The 18,872-nt window shown below is 39.7% G+C and overlaps 1 protein-coding gene across 1 annotated transcript in view; it reads right to left on the minus strand.

Annotated features, from left to right (window-relative positions):
* Positions 1–371: 371 nt before the first annotated feature.
* tmem86a (transmembrane protein 86A) overlaps positions 372–18,872 on the minus strand; it is a 35,677-nt gene continuing 17,176 nt past the window's right edge. The window contains exon 3 of the mRNA XM_020931143.2: positions 372–17,514. Coding sequence (XP_020786802.1) covers positions 17,087–17,514 — 428 coding nt within the window. The 3' untranslated portion in view covers positions 372–17,086. The remainder of the gene's footprint in view (positions 17,515–18,872) is intronic.

An 18,872-nucleotide genomic window follows, 5' to 3' on the forward strand; every position in this document is an offset into this window, starting at 1 on the left:
GCAAAAATCTAAGCTATATTTGGTACTTAAAGACTTGAAGCTCAAAGCAGATGACTTGGACTTGACTTGGACTTATGGGCCAGTGACTCGAGACTCGACTTGGACTTGCCTCAAACTTGAGGTCAAAAACTTGAGACTTACTTGAGACTCGCAAAACAATGACAAAACAACACCTCTGCTTCATGACATCACAAGGTGGAACAGAGTATTTTGAGCTTTGGAGATGTCAGAGAGACTAATAATAAAGGGTTACTCAACCTCAGACAACTCCAGGTATGTTTTTGAGGACATAATGTTGAGGAAAACAGCCTTTTCCTCTTGTGTTAGTTAGTTTCTGCTTAGATAAAAAAAAAATACACTTGAAACAGAAATAAAGTCCAGATAATTTATTTATTCAAATATTGGAAAGTAATACAGTACAGTACAAGGTTTCTTTGCTGACATTCCCATACAGAGACTGAATGTTTAAGCCTTGACAATTAGTTTAATATGCAAACTATAGCAGGAGGCTACAATGTTTTAGACTTAGTGCCTCTTCATTGGTGCCAGGCGTCTTGGCACTTTACACAATCTTATCAGAGTGTGACGAGTGTCCTTCGGGGGTGTTGTATCTTACTCCCATTACTGAAGCATCTTGCCATCTTGAATCGTGAGTCAGCACATCCCTATTGATAGGTTTTTGGCATATTTAGTTAATTTGCTATAGATAAACTGGAATATCATGCATTTCTCTTGACATATATCTGAGTCTCACAGCTGTGATTATAACTCTTATCTTCACATTACCTCAGTACAGCGGTGCACAGGGCCTGCAAGGCTTTCTCTGTTGACCTAAAAAAATATCTGAATGACACACTGATGTTAATTATATTATTATTAAATAATTCTAAATGGTCTGTCCTCTTCCTTTTAGAGCTTTTCCAATGCTTGTGCTGCTTCCAGACATGTATTTTCATATTAATATTCAAATTTCACATTTGACCAATCACATTTTAGCCATTATTTGTTGCCAGGCAGAGTCAAAGTCAAAGAAATATGCCTGAGGCCTTCACACTCCGTTCTGCAGGCCCTCGAACACAAAATAAATGTCCCTGAAACTGTTGCTTCAACCAATCAGATTTTGAGTTGGTGTCACCAGGGCCTTTAGCAGACGTACGACAACGTCACCGGATTCAAACCTGAGAGAGAGCGAACCAGCCAAAGCAGCAAACTGCATCTGCAGTGGAACCAGGACTACACCAGGTTTAAACCAGGACTACACCAGGACTAAAGCAGGACTAATCTAAATCTCTCTAAAGAGAGATAACCCCAAGCCTGCGGAGCCGCCCCGTGCTAAAGGGGTTATGTGGTATGTTAAGCTTTTCCCCAATCCTGTAGGAAGAAGGGCAATAACGTCTTTCACCTTGATAAAATTCACCAAACATTCTCTTTGTTTCGGCTTTAAATCCTCGATCTCTGGAATCGTTGCCAGCACAATGTATGGCTTCGTCTACATCCATGTCGACTGTTTTGTTTACCCTTGTGCTGTACCACAAAAGGGACCCAGTCATGGCTTCACGGCTCTTTGCTGATTGGCTGGTGCACGGTTCTACAGCTCCTGGTTTTCTTGCAAACCGTCTAGTGTATTCTGATTCCTGACCTAGTCGCTGGAGAGAAATGAAATAGGTGGCGCCAGCCTGGCTAATGAACTATAACAGTGGTTATACAAAGTAGCTGAGCCTAGTTATTTATCCTAACGATAACAACAGTATTTTTGCTACTTTTTACATTTTGCTCAGTAGAGATTGGCAATTTCAGGTCTGAAATTGATCAAAATGATTCTAGTGAAGGTGTATGGAGTTTAAAAACACAAAGGAACTGTATAGCTTGTGTAATAGTCAGCATAATCAGCATGAACTTAACTTATTATGAGCTTTTAGTGTTACCTAATAAAAAAAAAAAATCCTTTTCTTATGCCTTTATGTGTGTATTTATGTCCCATGCATTCTTTATGTAATAATGACAGAAAGTGAGAGGAGATTGGAATGAATGCTTGTACTTTTAATTTAAAGTTGACAGAAACACCAAATTGCCAAAGGAGGAAATTTAAACTCCTTCTGATCTAAAGAACATTGAGGTATTAAAAAGGTTGTTTTACAATTAAATCCAATCAATCAGAGAGGCACTTTTCATTATGTTAGCAGGAAGTGTGCCTGACCAGGGTTAGAAGACTGGAGCTCTTTGATTGTGGGTCCTTTGGCTGCAAATGAATGAGATGCTTTAGGAGAGAACTGGCTCGGACCCAAACAGGAACGGAGTATTGGACCTAGAAAAGAGCATCGACTATCCGGAGACTGTTTTATATTACACAAAATTGACTCTTGTGTACTTTAAACCATGTTATAATGTTGCTACCTCTGCAAAAACATACTTTGAGCTGTGTTTTGGTTCATTCATGTTTGAGAAATCCTTTTAAACTGCTGTAGTTTTCAAGTTAGCAGCTCCTTTTTGTAGCATGTATGATTGGTGGAGTATACTACATAGGAAGCTGGGTATAGGCTAGTTACAGAAGATCTGGTTCGGCTCTCGGAGGGAGGTGAGACAGTTTAAAACACACAGAGCAGGAGACAGTACTATGGTGCAGGATGTAAGTTGTATTAAATGGTTATATAAACAGGGGATACTTACAATATTCACAAAAATAGATTAAGTGATCAATGGTGCGTTGTCGTTTACAGATTCACAGTTCAGTTCAATATGGTGAAGGGTGGGAGTGGGTAAGTTTATAGTCTGGAGGAGTAGTGAAGGGAGTTTGTCGGTTATTTATGTATAAAGTGTTGTGTAGGGAGCAGGCTACAGCGCCCCCTACCGCACTGTAGATGGTATTTATGTTTAGACGTCTTTTAGGCTCAGGGCCTTGGGCAGCTCGTCATCGGGTTCTGCAGGACCATAGGGTGGACGGACCGATGAGTTGAGAGCGCAGCCACAGATCAGGCATGTCCAAACTATGGCCCGGGGGCCAAATGCGGCCCTCAGACAAATTTTTCTTGGCCCTCAGGCTTCCAGGTGAATTGGCCCAAATTAACTTGCATCAATAAAAAAAATGTTTTACTGCAAGTTTTTTGAAAATCTACTTTGATAAAGCTAATATTGAATATTTAGTGTGTGATTTTAAGGATCTTAGCATGATTAAAGACTGATGGCTCATTCTAACGTGTTAAACATGCACACATTTCAATTATTCCCTGTACTGTGCAACAGTCTACGGCCCTTGATCGGCTCTCTGCTTCATCTTTGTTTAGATATGTGGCCCTTGATGAAAAAAGTTTGGACACCCCTGCCATAGATGTTCAACAAATGGATGGATGAATAAAGGAGAATGAGAATGGAGAATGGAGAATGGAACCTGGCCTGTATGGGACAGGACCAATAATCAATCATATGTCCATCATCTATACTCCATGAAATTAATATTACATACTAAATGGCAGCATGCCATATTAAAAGGAAGTAATTCCCACGGAGACCCAACGCTGCTAAGTACCGCAATATTTCATGCCGCGAGTAATAAGGCAGAGAGGCGCAGAGAACCCCGATAATCACCCGGGTTACCATTTACCTTTTGTTCAGTAGAGTTTGTTTCGATTCTAGAGCTGTGGAGCACTTCCTGTACTACCACAAGGTTTGTTTGAGAGAAGAACTCAGCCTAAATATGCAGGATTTATGTGTTAATCATGCGTGAATGAAAAAAAAACACAACTCTTGGTCTGTTTTTAATAAGAAAACAACATTATAACAAATCAGAAAATAGTGCAATATGGGGCTTTTTAAACAATTGTTCACTTAGGTTCATTTGGTTTTCACAGTTTAATTTAATTTGGGTGTAATTTGGTTTTTACACACAAATAAGTCAGACTACAAGAAGTAATGCCGGTTTCTACAGTGGATTTTATGTAACCAACAGCAAGGCCCCGAGAGGATTTTCAAGAACAGGTATTTTCTGTTTTGATTTGCTTAAGGTGTGATGCAATAATATTTTGATTACTTTAAAATGAATGTGGCGTTTGAAAACACAGCTGTACAAAGAGTAAATTGCGAGTCTACGGGATTTTTTTTTTTTTTTTTCAAATGACACTTCAGTTTCCACAAATTAACTCTACAAATATATAAAAAAAACAAACCAAACATCCAGACACATTTTAAGGTTGCATTGCAGTTGCATTTATTTCTCCATAGATATTCACATTCATAGCAGTTTCACTACAGCAATTAAACTACTTATTTCTACCTAAGAAATAATCACAAAGTAAAAACCAAAAGTGACAAAAGTAAAGTGTCATAAAGTACAAAATACTCCAAAACGATTCGCTGACGATTTGAATTTTAAAGGTGCACTGTGTAACTTTTCTCGTGGAGAGTCCGCTCACTGCTTATCTCCATGGCGATGTTATTGCTTTGCCTGGAATGTGCCACAATATGGGATTAGACTTGGCTATTTCCATGAAAAAAAACCCAAAAAAAACATGTGACGCCACCAAGCGAAGTTACAGGCCAGATCTATGGAGAGGCGACTGCACACACACTAAAAATACAGGTATTTCAAGGGATTTTTGAGCAATAAAAACAACTTTAATTGAATGAATGGATACGTTTAATACCGTTGTTCTGTCAAAGTGGGCTGCCCCGTCGAAATGAGCTCCTTTATGTTTTTTCTGTTTACAGTTGTATAAATCCAATAAAGCCAACCTCCTCAGTAGGGGTGTACAAAAATATCGAAATATGAATATATCGTATCATTTAAAGTGATAAGACAATATCGATATCATGGGCTGCTGTATTGATATATATCGCCAAGAGTATTTTTAGGTTTATTTTACTCAATTATTTTGTTACAGTGCTACAGTTTTGTTGCTTGTTCAGTGAAAAGAAACTCGTTCATGCGGCACATTTGACATTTTCACTGTTTTGAGGATTAAAATGTTTGTGTTTCATATGAACTTTGCACAAGAAGCGGTTTAAGAAACAGTTTTAGTATCACAGCCATGATTTAGCCATTATTTTTTATTGAAATGTATTGAATCGATTTGAAATATATTGTATCGAATCAAAAGTGCACTGTCGAGGTATGTATCGTATCAGTAACTTCTTAATGATACCCAGCCCTACTTTTCAGTCTGCTCAAATAGGGCTCCAACTAAATGAAGCCCATATCGACAGGCCAATTCAGCCATCGAATAATGCTCCCACTATATGAATTTGAGTAGAGGAGCTCATTTCCACAGGCCTGTATCTTCTATCTAATAAAGCTCCCACTGTATAAGAGAAAGAAATGACTGGAAACACTGAAATCTTTATATTAAATAAATATCATAGGCGACAGTGTGAATTTCCTATTATAATACAGTGATATTTTATTGATACAGCGCTTTCCTAAACAAAGTTACATCGTTTTCTACACATGGAAACACAATAAAATACGATGTAATGAAAATGATAACAATAAAATCAAATATTAAATCCAAACTATTCAATCATCTAATGTAGGTGTTCTGCGGCAAATCTAACACGCACAGGTCATTTCACTTCGTAGAAACAGTCTGACCTCGCAACACTAGGATTCGTTCTCTTGACAGTAGGCGGGTACCTTTTTTTTATTTAACCCATGGCTGCTATTTGGTCGTGACGTATGTAAAGCGCTGGTAACGGGGATAACTAGTATATTAAGCTTTTCCCAAATCCCGTAGGCAATAACGTCCTTCTCCTTGATAAAATTCACCAAATATTCTCTTTGTTCCGGCTTTAAATCCTCAGTCTCGGGAATCGTTGCCAACACAGGCTCTTCGTGGATTGGTCGATGCCCAAACTCGCATTTCCAGAGTTTTTGCGAACCGTCTAGTGTATCGCAATTCCTGACATAGTTGCTGTAGAGAAATGAAATTGAGGGGAGGCACTAGGTGGCGCCGGCCTGGCTAGTTGTTTACATACTTTTAAAATGAGACTTGTTACTCTACTTCTGCCTCGGGAGCTCAAATCGACGGCATTTAAACTGCAAGAGAACATTCCAGACAGGCAGGTGGTGGATCCTCTCCCTGGAAAGTTACACAGTGCATCTTTAACAGTGAATCTATCACTGTTGACAATAACAAAGGGCTACTGCAGGTCTCAGTATAATACTATAAAGATCAATACACTTCAATGTTAGGTAATGCCTCTAAAAGAAATCATTCATAATTCAGTGAAATTTCTCTCAAAACCAAACAACACAACGATTTAAAGGCGCACTGTGTAACTTTTCTTCTCTATGACCACAATGGAGACAGGTTAATGGTCAGATCTATGGAGAATCAAGCCTGTACATGGTAAAAATTTGTGTTTTAAAGGTACTTTTGAGCTATGAAACACCTGTAATTGAACAAATGGAAGGGAAATATGTTTAATGTCTTACTCTGAGACAAAAATACCCATATATATCCATAGAGATAAGCAAGTATTGGACCCTCCACCTTTAAAAGTTACACAGTGCTCCTTTTTAAGTCAGAGGAAATCAGCATACAGTTTACTTGAATGTACAGAAAAGAGAAAACGTGCATGTGTAACAGAAATGGACTGTCTCTGAGTAAGGAGCCTATAAGTGCACACACAGTAGGTCCGGTTTCCTCTTACAAAAGGACCATGGCTTTATTTTACATACTTCTCTTAAGCCGTGTTTGAGGGACAGTCTCTGTAACGGGTGCAATAAATAAACAGCTATTGATACTTTGCAGCGGATGGCATTAAAGTTCCCTGGGGGTGTGATGTGATGCGAACTGGAGGCACAGCTCTGTCTGAAGCTCTGTTACTCAAATTAGACGTTTTGTGAGCTGATTTTGTGCTGTCAAACAAATCTTTCACACATAAAAGTACAGTCACAACAGTCAATCTCACCTTTTTATTGAAATTCAAACACCTAAACAGAACCACCGACGCTCGAATCGATCACAAGCTCCTGAAAATGTGTAGTTTGAATCCATTTTATTGAGTTTTCAGACCATCTAAAAACTTGTTTGACTGTATTTGACATGTGTGCATTGTGTCTCCATTGTAACCGATGGAAAATCCACCATATAGACATACATGTAGAGCTCCCCCCAGCGTGAAATCAGTGCAAAGTATCAACACTGCAAAAAACAAAATCTAGTCAAGTTAAGATGACTTGAATTAAGAAAGTTTTATCGTGATTTGAGTCAATTTCACTTGACTTTTTGTACTTAAACTATGAAAATAGATCTTGCTACACTTAAAATAAGAAAAACAACAACTTTTTGCACCTAAAATAAGAAACAAAATCGAATGTTGCTTGAATTAAGAAAAAAATACTTATTCCATTGGTAGATAATCTTACTTGTCAAGTTGAATCGACTCAAATAAAGTAAAATGTTCTTAATTTAAGTCATTTTAACTTACCTAGATACTGTTTTTTGTTTTTTGTTTTTTCCAGTGAATAGTTTAATAATTTACTGTCACACAAACAAGATTGAAAATAAAAGTGCAGAAATTACATATTGAAATGTACCCCATCCCTGTTCGGAATTGTAGAGGATGAAACTATGTGGGTGTCAGAAGGTTTTCCTAGACTTTGGAACTGGTACGATATCACAATTTTAGCTGATTTTATAAGCAAGTTAAACGAAAACAACAGGACCTGCTTAGCTTATTGAAATCAGGCTTAAGTCCAGTTGTTAATATCATTTTCCTGGATGTAAATTTTTGCCAATATTCAGTACCAATATTATTTTCAAGGCTGCCGCGATCTCTGTGTGCCAGTGTCTTATTCCCAGATTGTTCTCACTGCATCTGATTTGTCTTTTTGAACACAGCAATGAAAAAAACGGAAGTAGAAGAGCAATAAGGCTGTAAATATGACTGAATACTCACACTAGATTCAACAAATCATTTGAGAACTAGTGATAAAGGGACAATATAACACTGTTCTGTCTATTCTGATCTGTGTTATATTGTTGTTTCCTCATCACAAACCTGGAGTTGTGTTTTGTTTCATTCACAAATGTTTAATACACAAACTCTGTGTATTTAGGCTGAGTTCTTCTCTCAATTGGAAAACACTCTGCCCCACCTTGTGATGTCATGTGGTAATACAGGAAGTGCTCCACTGTGTTTTTCAACTCCATGCACCTTCACTAGAATTGTTTGGACAATTTCAGACCTGGAATTGCTAAACTTTATGACATGACAATGTGGAACAGAGCTGTTGAGCTTTGGAGATGTGGACAGACTAATAAACAGACAGAATAATAAAGGGTTAGGTTGTTCAAACATGTGTGAATGACTTGAAGCTCACAAAAATCAATTTAGCGTAATATAGGATGTTTAACGAAACTTGTGGGGTTTGTTATGTATTTAAAATCATAATTTCGGTTGTCAATTGGATGTCAGAAAAAACATATTGAATCAATCCTAAAGTCTGCTGGAGCATCTGGATCAGGGGTGTCAAACTCAAATTTACAGAGGGTCAGACTTAAAAACTGGGACTAAGGCAATGCAGTAAAGTGTATTTACCTTGTTGACATGTTTCGGCTGCTAGCTGCAAGCCATCTTCAGAACTGTCACCGGTGTTGGTGGTGACGTGTCGTATATCAGCTGTTGTTACTTCCTGTAGGCGTGGTCAGCCTGATGGACCTGGCAGGTCGCTCAGACTGACCACGCCTACAGGAAGCAGCCGAAACATGTCAACAAGGTAAATACACTTTACTGCATTGTCTTTAAAAAGAACCTAAGAAGTTAAAGTATATAAGAAGACATAATGAACATCATTGGCTTAACTGGGACTAAGGGTCGTGCGCCAAACTAAATATTTATTGAAAAATTTCAACAATATCTGCATGTTTTCTCTTCTTTTTAGTTATGTACTTTTTAACTTTTCTTATTCAAATAAATGTCATTGAATCCAGAACAAGCATAACAAAATTTTAAGTAAATAATGTTTCTATAGCCTATCTGTAGCTATTTGATATGATCTCGCGGGCCAAATATAATTGTATCGTGGGCCAAAACTGGCCCCCGGGTCTGAGTTTGACGTGTCTGTTCTAGATCATCAGAACTGTCCAAACTTGTTTCACAGAGGCCTGCATATAGAAAAATATTTATAGCGGAGGGCTGTAGACTGGTCTTCTATACAGCGCGTCTTTAAAATAGATGCATTATCCAAAGCAACAACATCTTTAAAAAGTCTTGGAACAGTAATTACAGCCCTAATGCAGGTCTGTATCACACTTCAATAAGATAATATAGTGATAGAAATACTCATTTGCAGTAAAAAAGTGCTACATATGAATATTTTGGCCAGTTGAGCAGGAGGCTTGAAGGCCGTAGTTTGGACTCCCCTGTTCCAGATGAGTATTGGAGCCAAACTGATCTCCCAGTCTGCCCCCGTCTGCCTTTGTCCACGAACATAAAAGCTTTAAACAACAGAGTCGCTGACAACCCGAGGTAAAGTGATGCCCCCACCCACCTCCCATCTGCGGACGGAGAGAGAGGGGGAAAGGAGAGGGCGGCGAGAGAGAAGAGGAGGGACAGAAGAGAGGGCGGGGAGATAGTGAAGAGGGGAGAGAGGACAGAGAGAGAAAAGGAGAGAGGAGAGAGAGGAGAAAGAAGGGAGGGGGGGAGAGAAAGGGAGAGAGAGGGAAGAGGAGAGGATGGGGAGATAGAGAAGACGGGGAGAGGAGAGAGAGAGAAAGGAGAGAGAGGGGAGACAGAGAAAGAGAGAGGAGGGGACGAAAGAAGGGAGAGGTGGAGAAAGGGAGGGAGAGGTAGAGAAAGGAGAAGGGGGGGCAGGGAGACAGAGAGAGGAAAGAGGGAAGAAAAAGGAGCAAGGGCGGGAGACAGAGAGAGAGAAGGGGGGTAGAGAGGGGGAGAGAGAGAGAAGAGAAGGAGAGAGAGTGGTGACAGAGAGAGGGAGAGAAAGGGGGGAGGCAAAAGAAGGGAGAGGTGGGGAAAGGGTAGGAAGGAAAGAGAAATGGGACAGAGAGAGAGGGGAGGACAGAGAGAGAACAAGAGAGGAAAGAGAGGGGAGAGTGAAGAAAGGAGAGAGGGGAGGAGAGAGAGACAAAGAAACAGAGAGAGAAGGCAGAGAGAGACAGAGAGAGAAAGGAGAGAGCGAGAGGGTGGGGGGCAGAGAGAGGAGGAGCGAGAGAAGAGAGATAGAGAGATAGAGAGAGGGGAGAGGGGCTGTTCCTTGTGTCACATTTCACCACCTCACTAAATCCAGCTACAGTAACAGTCGGCAAAAACACCTCACAAATAAGTGGAGAGGCAGAGTTACCGACGACAGCCCCGGACACAAACGAGACACGAAGAAGTGACCGATCGGAGACAAAGAGGCCACTCGGGAAAATTACCCAAAGACCTGAGTAACGCTTAAAGGTCCTAGATTACACAAAATTGACTCTTGTGAGCTTTAAGTCGTGTTATAATACTGTTACCTCCTCAAAAACAGACCTGGAGTTGTGTTTCGTTTCGTTCACACGTGTTTGAGTGACTTTATTTATAGTCTGTCTACATCTCCAAAGCTCAAAATACTCTGATCCACCTTGTGATGTCATGAAAAAGAAGTATTTTTCATGTTAACAGCTCCTTCAAGGGCTGAAATTATCCAAATTATTCTGATTTGAATGAAACAAAACACAACTCAAGGCATGTTTTCGATGAGGAAATGACATTATAACCAAGATCAGAAAATAACACTAAATTTGCTCTTTAAATATGAGTAAATAGATGCTGTAAGAATTTTATATTGCTTCTTGTATCACTTAAGATTTGAAAATTATAGAAAGTATGTAGACCTGTCACAATAACTAATTCTGAAATCTGATATACTGATAGACTAAAATACCATGATAAATAACATAAAAACTCCTTTACACCACTGAAACAATAATCCTAAAGTTGATGTAAATGTACAAAATGCAAAAAGAACATGAGCTAAATGAAACTATTTTGTAGTTTGTCTATATGTACAGTATAATTAGTCAAAGAAGATACTTTCCACACCTCAAAATCTTAAAGTACTGCAAAATATATAACAAAACATTTCCCCACTAGCAGGACTGTTGACAGAAATTTGGGGGGAGTCTCACATGGGCCCACTCTAATATAAATTAAAAGAAAGAGGATCCAATTCTGGGCCCCCTAAAACCCTGGGGCCCCGGACAACAAACCCATTTGCCCCCTCCCTGTCTACGTCCCTGTTCACTAGTGCAAATGTAAATGCCAGTGGGTGTTTTGGCCGGTAGTTACTCCCAGTTTTTTTTACATTTATAGCGAAAGTCACGTGTTCGGAAACCACCAGCAAGTTCAGAATAATGAGTTAATCTTTGACACAGCATAAATCGGAGTGAGAAGTGGAGAACTGTGCGACTTTGGACAGAGCTGGAAGGACGAATTAAAAGAGTTGTTAACGGGTTAGTGGAAATCAGATCAAACTGTCACGAAAAATACTTTAACTAAATATTATTACTAAATACTTTTGGGGGTCAATACTTATCACAGTACTTTTTGTTAATGGGAATTTTTTGGTTATTTTTAGATACTACGATGAGATTTAAAGGTGCACTGTGTAACATTTCTAGTGGAGAGTCTGCCACCTGATGTCTTCGTGGAAATTGCTTTGTCTAGAACAGACACGTCAGACTCAGATTTGGCCCACGAAATAATTATATTTGGCCCGCGAGATCATATCAAATATGTATTAGAGCTGGTCCGCCGGCTACAGAGACATTATTTATTTAAAATTGTGTCATTCTTTTATATTATACTTGCTCTGGATTCAATGTTTAAGCAAAACTATTATTAAACATTTATTTTAATAAGAAAAGGTTTAACATGACATATCTTGAAAGAAGCAAAAAACTGTTCAAATTTTTCAATAAATATTTAGTTTGGCCCACAACTTAGTCCCAGATTTTGGCCCTCTGTGAATTTGAGTTTGACACCCCTGGTCTAGAATGTTCCACAGTATAGATTAAATGTATCTATCACGAGGGAGACAATCACATTAAAGCAGTACGCTAGATTAGAGTTCAGATCTGTGGAGAGTCGCCCCGATTCATAGAAGGAATGTTTTTGAGCAATAGAAACACCTGTAATAAATATATGCTTGATGGAAATGTTTAAAGTCATGCAAAAGAAAAATCAGATCCGCACTGCAGTTCTTTGGAGCTCTCAGTTTTTTTTTTTTTTTTTTTTCTTTTAATTTTAACGACACCACAGTGTGATGTTTCGAGGTCAAGCCCTTCTTCAGACATTCTCATTTTTTTCCTTTCGCACATGTTTTTCTTTGGACCCAGCTCACTGTCGCAACTTTTACTGGATGCGCAACTATCTCTATCGACAAATAATGTTTAAAGTCATACCATGGAACATTCCAGGCAAAGCAATAACATCTTTATGGAGAAAAGCAGGTGGCAGACCCTCCACTAGTAAACAGAGCACCTTTAAGATGTCCAAGTTCGGATTATGAACTTCTATGACTCATTATAGACACAAACTACAACTACTTAACTGTTGTATTCGGTTATTTCTTTATTGCAGTTCATTTTTAACAATATTGCACATTTAGAATACTTTTTGGGATTATTCTGCTTTATGATTTGGTTTAAATATAATGTTTATCATCTATATTTACTTCCAGTGTTGGATACATGTACCGGGAATACGTGTTTTGAATACAGATTTTGAGTAACTATATTTCGGTACAGTTACTTTTTTCATTTGATGGTATTCAGAACCACTTTTCTAAAATCAACGGAATACACTGCAGTACTTGATCACGCAATTTAGGCTTCAAACTGCACAATATTAATGAGAAAAACGGAAAGAAATGCTCTTATAACGTGTGACAGGAAATGCATAAGAAATATAAAGTAGTTTTCTTATCATGTTTACACTATCATTCATCGTTTATATGGTGCTCAGTGTAAAAGTATTTGTTGTATTCAGACTACAGTCATCTGCTTGGCCCAGTCTTCCCATCACTGTTTACTTAAGCACTTCAGAGTGAGTTATAGTGACAGGCTTACGAAGCTCTCCGTGGGGACAGCGGCGGCACTGGTCTGAGAGTCTTTCTAGGTCAGCCTTACAGTGTGTTTGTTTTGGTTATTTGGAGCCTTTATTACTGTCAACACCGAGGTTTGCCTGCAGATCTGGCATAGAGGTGCGGAGATACAAAAACACAAAGCATGTTCTCTTTTTGTGCGTATGCCTAACCCACAATAGGGGCTAGTTTCCATTATTTTTCAAAGAGATACGTAATATTCAAGGTACTATATTACGCAGGAATTGACTTGCGAGCTTTTAGACACGTGATAATGTTGTTAAGTCATCAAAAACAGACCTGGAGTTGTGTTTTGTTTCATTCACATGTTTGAGTAATCTTGTGTTATTATTGTTTATATCTCCAAAGCTCAAAATGCTCTGTTCCACCTTGTGATGTCATGAAGCAGTAAATTACAGAACAAACGGCAAAAGGGAGCTGTTAACTAAAAGATAAGCAATTCCAGAGCTGAAATTATCCAAATTATAGTATACAATACCTACTTTATTTATAAAACACTTAAAAAACTTTACAGCTGGCCATAGACTACTACTACTACTACTATAACTACTACAAACTATAGAAAACAATAAGATTCTCAATAAGAAATGTACAGGTCACTTATTAAAAGCCAGAGAAAAAAAGGTGCGTTTGATGAGAGACAGGTGCAAACTCCACCTGTCAAATTTTTTATGGCAACTGGTTCCACTAGCCTGATTCATCAGCCAGATTCACTTCGTGGAAATCGTCTGACTTCGCAGAGTTAGACTTTGTCCGCTTGACAGTAGGCAGGTACTTTTTTATTTAACCAATCGCTGCTATTTGGTCCTGATGTATGTAATGCACCGCTAACAGGGCTAACTGGTATATTAAGCTTTTCCCAGAAGGACAATAACGTCTTTCCCCTTGATAAAATTCTTCAAACATTCTCTTTGTTCCGGCTTTAAATCCTCGATCTCGGGAGTCGCTGCCAACACAGAATATACGGCTCTTCGCTGATTGGCTGGTGTCCAAACTCGCACTTCCATGATTCTTGCAAACCGTCTAGTGTATTCCCATTCCTGACCTAGTCGCTGGAGAGAAATTAAACTGAGCAGAGGCACAAAGTGGCGCCGGCCTGGCTATGGTTCCAGAGTAAAGGGGCAGCAAGAGAAAACACAGGGTCCCTGCAAAGCTTGCGTTTAGTCTTTGGGACGGGGGAAATAATACTCTATTTAAAACACGGTGGAGAACTTCCTGTATAGAGTTTTTCCTGTTTGAGAGAAGAACTGCGCCTAAATATGAAGGGTTTGCGTGTTAAACATATGTGAATGAAACAAAACACAACTCCAGATCTGTTTTTGATGAGGAAATAACATTATAACATAGATCAGAAAACAGCATAACATGGGCCCTTTAATTTAATACTTAAAACTACAACAGCTAATAAACTATAATCCTAGCAATATTGTATAGTGGTATTTCTGCCCTCTTTCAACAAATATATCTCTTATGAAATTATGTACACTTCTATGAGAGTGTTATCATTGTGCAAATACTCTTTAAGTTATGTAATTGTTCCATTTGAACATTGCCAGTCAAATACTCAGCACTAGTACTGCTGTTTAGACTGGGGTAAGGTTGTATGGTTACAGTAAATATATGTTTATGTAAGAGCAGTGTGAGAATACATTAGGTAGTACGCCTTCTGTATTTGCCAGCTGAGTTTTGTTTGAGTTGTCATAATCGTTGTTTATATAAAACAAGAAACTCAAAATATTGTCAGCGATTTACACAGTATATGTTTTGGGAGCTACATAAGACATGTGTTTGTAGATGCGATTTTGGGATAAGGTTTGACAAAAATATCCAGACTGTAATTTGTGGTGGACTTGGAAGAATAAAAAAAAAAGATGAAGAGTCACTATGCGAAGACAGAACATTATGTGGACTTGTTGTTCTCATCTGAGGGAAAGCATGGGCTAAAATCATAGACTGTATAAAGAAGCGGATAAAGGGACTGTGACGTCGCCCATAGCGTTCAGCTCCAGTCAAATGAAGCTCACTGAGGCTGACAGCTATAAGAGCGAATCTGGAGTTGACAAAATAGTAAAATAAAAACATCTGTATCATGTTAATACGAACATTTAAGATCAAAATGAGGAACCTGACAGCAGCGATTACGGAGAGAGGAGTGATGTTTTTTCAATACAAAGAGACCTGGCGCTAGAGTCGATGGAGCCGGAAGTGTGCCCATGCTCACTTCCTATTTTTAACGTGCCAGCTAGCAGGTTAGCTATATCGATTTATATATACAGTCTATGGTTGAAATATTAGTTGTTCTAAATGCCCATAATATCAAAGATCCTCAGGCACGGTGAACACAGATCGGAGGAACACTGTCTCATAACGTGACATTGTTAACTTGAAACTAGAAGAAAACCCCTATTTTAATAACTCAACTTTAGGCCCATGGATGTATAATAAGAACTGGATAAGACGCTCCACTTCTGTCTGTGTGCGTGATCGACTAGTGGCCGATGTGAGGTACTGCAGCTCTGGCCCCGAAAGAGTTCTCCCATAGAGCACAGTGCATTTTTAGTGAAATCAAACTCAGCATGTTTGGCTGACAGGGCAACCACAGCTAGTCTGATTCATCAGCTGGTTTCACATCATTGAAACTACATAGACCTCGCAGCGTTAGAATTCGTTCGCTCAAGAGTAGGTGGTTCTTTTTTTTTTATTTAACCAGTCGCTGCGATTTGGTTGTTTGACGTATGTAATGCAATTTTTTAATTTTCCCAAATTCCCTAGGAAGAAGGGCAATAACGTCTTTCCCCTTGATAAAATTCGCCACATTCTCTTTGTTCCAGGTTTAAATCCTCGATCTCGGGAATCAATGCCAACATAGAATATATGGCTCTTCGCTAATTGGCTGGTGCTCGAACTGGCACTTCCATGGTTTTTGCGAACCGTCTAGTGTATTCCGGTTCCTGATCTAGTCGCTGAACAGAAATGAAATGGCTCAACCACAGCTTTCACAAAGGTCAAAATTTGTAGGGATCCTTTTATAGTTTTACAATATGAACTTAATATAATTTTTAAATCGGCAAAACACCTAAGATTTAGCCTGGCTCCGCTCTAGCAGCTGTTGCTCTGATTGGACAGAACTGCACGTTTCTGAGCGTAAGTAAGTAATGCGGAAAAATAAAACCTTTTTGACATATTTGGCTCATTTTCCAGATCTTATTATAGTTCCATGAATAGGCCTCTGTCTTCATCAGTGTTACAAGAGAGATAAATAGAACACCTAGAGGTCTGTCTGTTTGGTAACTGCAACAATATAACTCTACTCAATAATAAATAGCACTGACAGTCTTCTCCCCAGGCATTTGCATCCTTCTTTGCCATTCGCATTGACAGTCAGGCCTTCAGGGTCACGTTAAAGACTAAGTGTGGACTGTCAGAACTAAGTAAACAAAGTACTTAAGTTGTGGACTTTTTTGAGATTACCTGATTTGAAAAACAGCACCCTAAATCAGGGGCGAATCACTCCCTTCTGAAGGCTGCGAAATACATCGTCATCATACACCATGAAATATCGTTATTGGACCACGCGCGTTGAAGAAAATACAAGGTTAAAATCAAATACAGTTAAATGCTAGTAACGCACACTGTTTCGGTCCCCAGTGGCGTGCTCAAATGAAATTACAAGACAGCAATTCACATTTCCGTTGCTTTCCCTTCACCAGTGTCTATAATAACTAGGTTTTCTACAGATCTGATTGGAGGTGACAGCAGGGATGAATACTACCTTTTCCTCATAGTATCCTCCTAGTGTAAGACTGGCGCGGGAGGATAAAGACCGTGGGAAGGCGTGAGTGGAGCTGTTGTCACGGTAACGACTCCGGAGTGGGAGAACCACACTGAGACGAAGGTTACGGGGTGGGATTCTGGCAGTGAATTGTGTCCATTCTCGTAACTCAGGGCCGTACTGCGCGCTGTAGTTTCTCCACCGACCCCACCGAGCGAGGGCGCCGTTCACCACCTCTTCCTCGCCACCTCCGCGTCCTGGCACTCCACGGCGGACAGCGCGATGAGCATCTGGGCGGCGTAGTAGGTCGCCATGATGATCGCGCGGGAATGGGGCACCGGGAAGCAGAATTTGTTGACGGCGATGGTGAGGTCGGAAACTATGAAGAGGACAGCTCCCAGGCAGGCCGACAGCTTCGTCCAGGTCCAGAGGTCGTTGGCGAGTTGAACGCCCGCTATCGCCCTCCACCCCATGAACGCAATGAGGGCGATGTAGACAGCCACCAGGTACGTGAAGGGCCCGGAGAGGTAAGGGTAGAGCAGGCTATAGCACAGGGCAGACACCAGAGATATGACCAGGCCTGCGCGCACGTTTATCGGCTTCATCCCAAAGGCCGAGGAGTAGAGGATGTGGGTGACGGCGAACATTAGAAGACCTGCGAAGAGATAAATAAAGTAATATATGTTAAAGAAGTATTTAAAGACACGATATTACACTGTTTTCTGATCTGTTATAATGTTGTTTCTTCATCAAAAACATAGCTGGAGTTGTGTTTTGTTTCATTCACACGCAAATCCTGCATATCTAGGCTGAATTCTTCTCTCAAACTGAAAACAACTTCCTTTTCCAACTTCTGATGTCATGTAATACAAGTAGTGCGCAACTGTGTTTTTAAACTCCATACACCTTCACTAGAATCATCTGGCTCATTTTAGACTTGAAATTAGCAATCTCTACTGAACTAAAGTTAAAAGGAACTTAAAAACTACCGCTTCATGATATCACGAATTGAAACAGAGCATTTTGAGCTTTGGAGATGTAGACAGACTAATAATAAAGAGTTACTCAAACATGTGTGAATGAAACAAAACACAACTCCAGGTCTGTTTCTGATAAGATAATACAAGGGCGTAGGTTTGGTCTCAGCTTTGGTGGGGACATTATCAGCTAAACCCTCTCAACGTATGTTTTATGAATTCTTTCCAAAAACATACAGAGTCTGGGCAGGTCCAATACAAGTGAAAGGTTATTTCATTTTTCAGTTCACAAAATGTACAGTTTGTGTCCATTGCCCTTCTAAGATGATTCTTTACTGAATAACAGCTGTAGGAGCCATTTTAACCTTTTATTTGGTGCTTGCCTGTGACTTTGTCCTCCATCCACTGTGTGACAGTATGGTGCCCTCCTTAATATATTTAAGGGCAAAGAAGGCAGCCACAGGTGCTGCTGATTGAGGACAAAGTGTTTTTGACCGCATTGTTTGTATTGTGGACTATGTTGATGGCATTGGTAAGCCAATAAAGGACTAAGAATTTGGATTTATATTAAAGGGTGTCAGAACAACTTTAAATCAGTAGCCAGGTGGCCAATGGCATAGGGCCACTGGCTGCTACAACAGCGATGTAGAAGTTTGTAGCAGATTTCCCATTGCTTGTTGGTGATGAGATATTTGTGAGGTAATGTCCATTCATTTTTCCATGGAATATTGTCAGTAGAGTCCGGCTGCTCACAGCACACGAGTAGGGCGCCATTTGGGAGGTTATTTGTGGCGACAGTTGCTCTTTTTCCGCAGCGACTCATTATTAGACAAGTTTGATTGAAGATGAAGCCAAGTAAGTTCCTGTTGAAAAGTTTCTCACAGTTTGGTGCCCAGCGTCTTGACTCACGCCTGCTCGAGCCGCCATCTTTGAGTGCTTCCCCAGTTTAGGCTCCTGGCTCCACTAATGACATCACTCTGTTACAGCCAATGAAATCTCAGCAGGTGTAACCCTGTCGTCATATCACTGAATACAT

Source organism: Boleophthalmus pectinirostris, unplaced genomic scaffold (assembly GCF_026225935.1).
Source record: "Boleophthalmus pectinirostris isolate CB_2022bp ecotype Guang Dong unplaced genomic scaffold, ASM2622593v1 HiC_scaffold_2, whole genome shotgun sequence".
Lineage (NCBI taxonomy): Eukaryota > Metazoa > Chordata > Actinopteri > Gobiiformes > Gobiidae > Boleophthalmus > Boleophthalmus pectinirostris.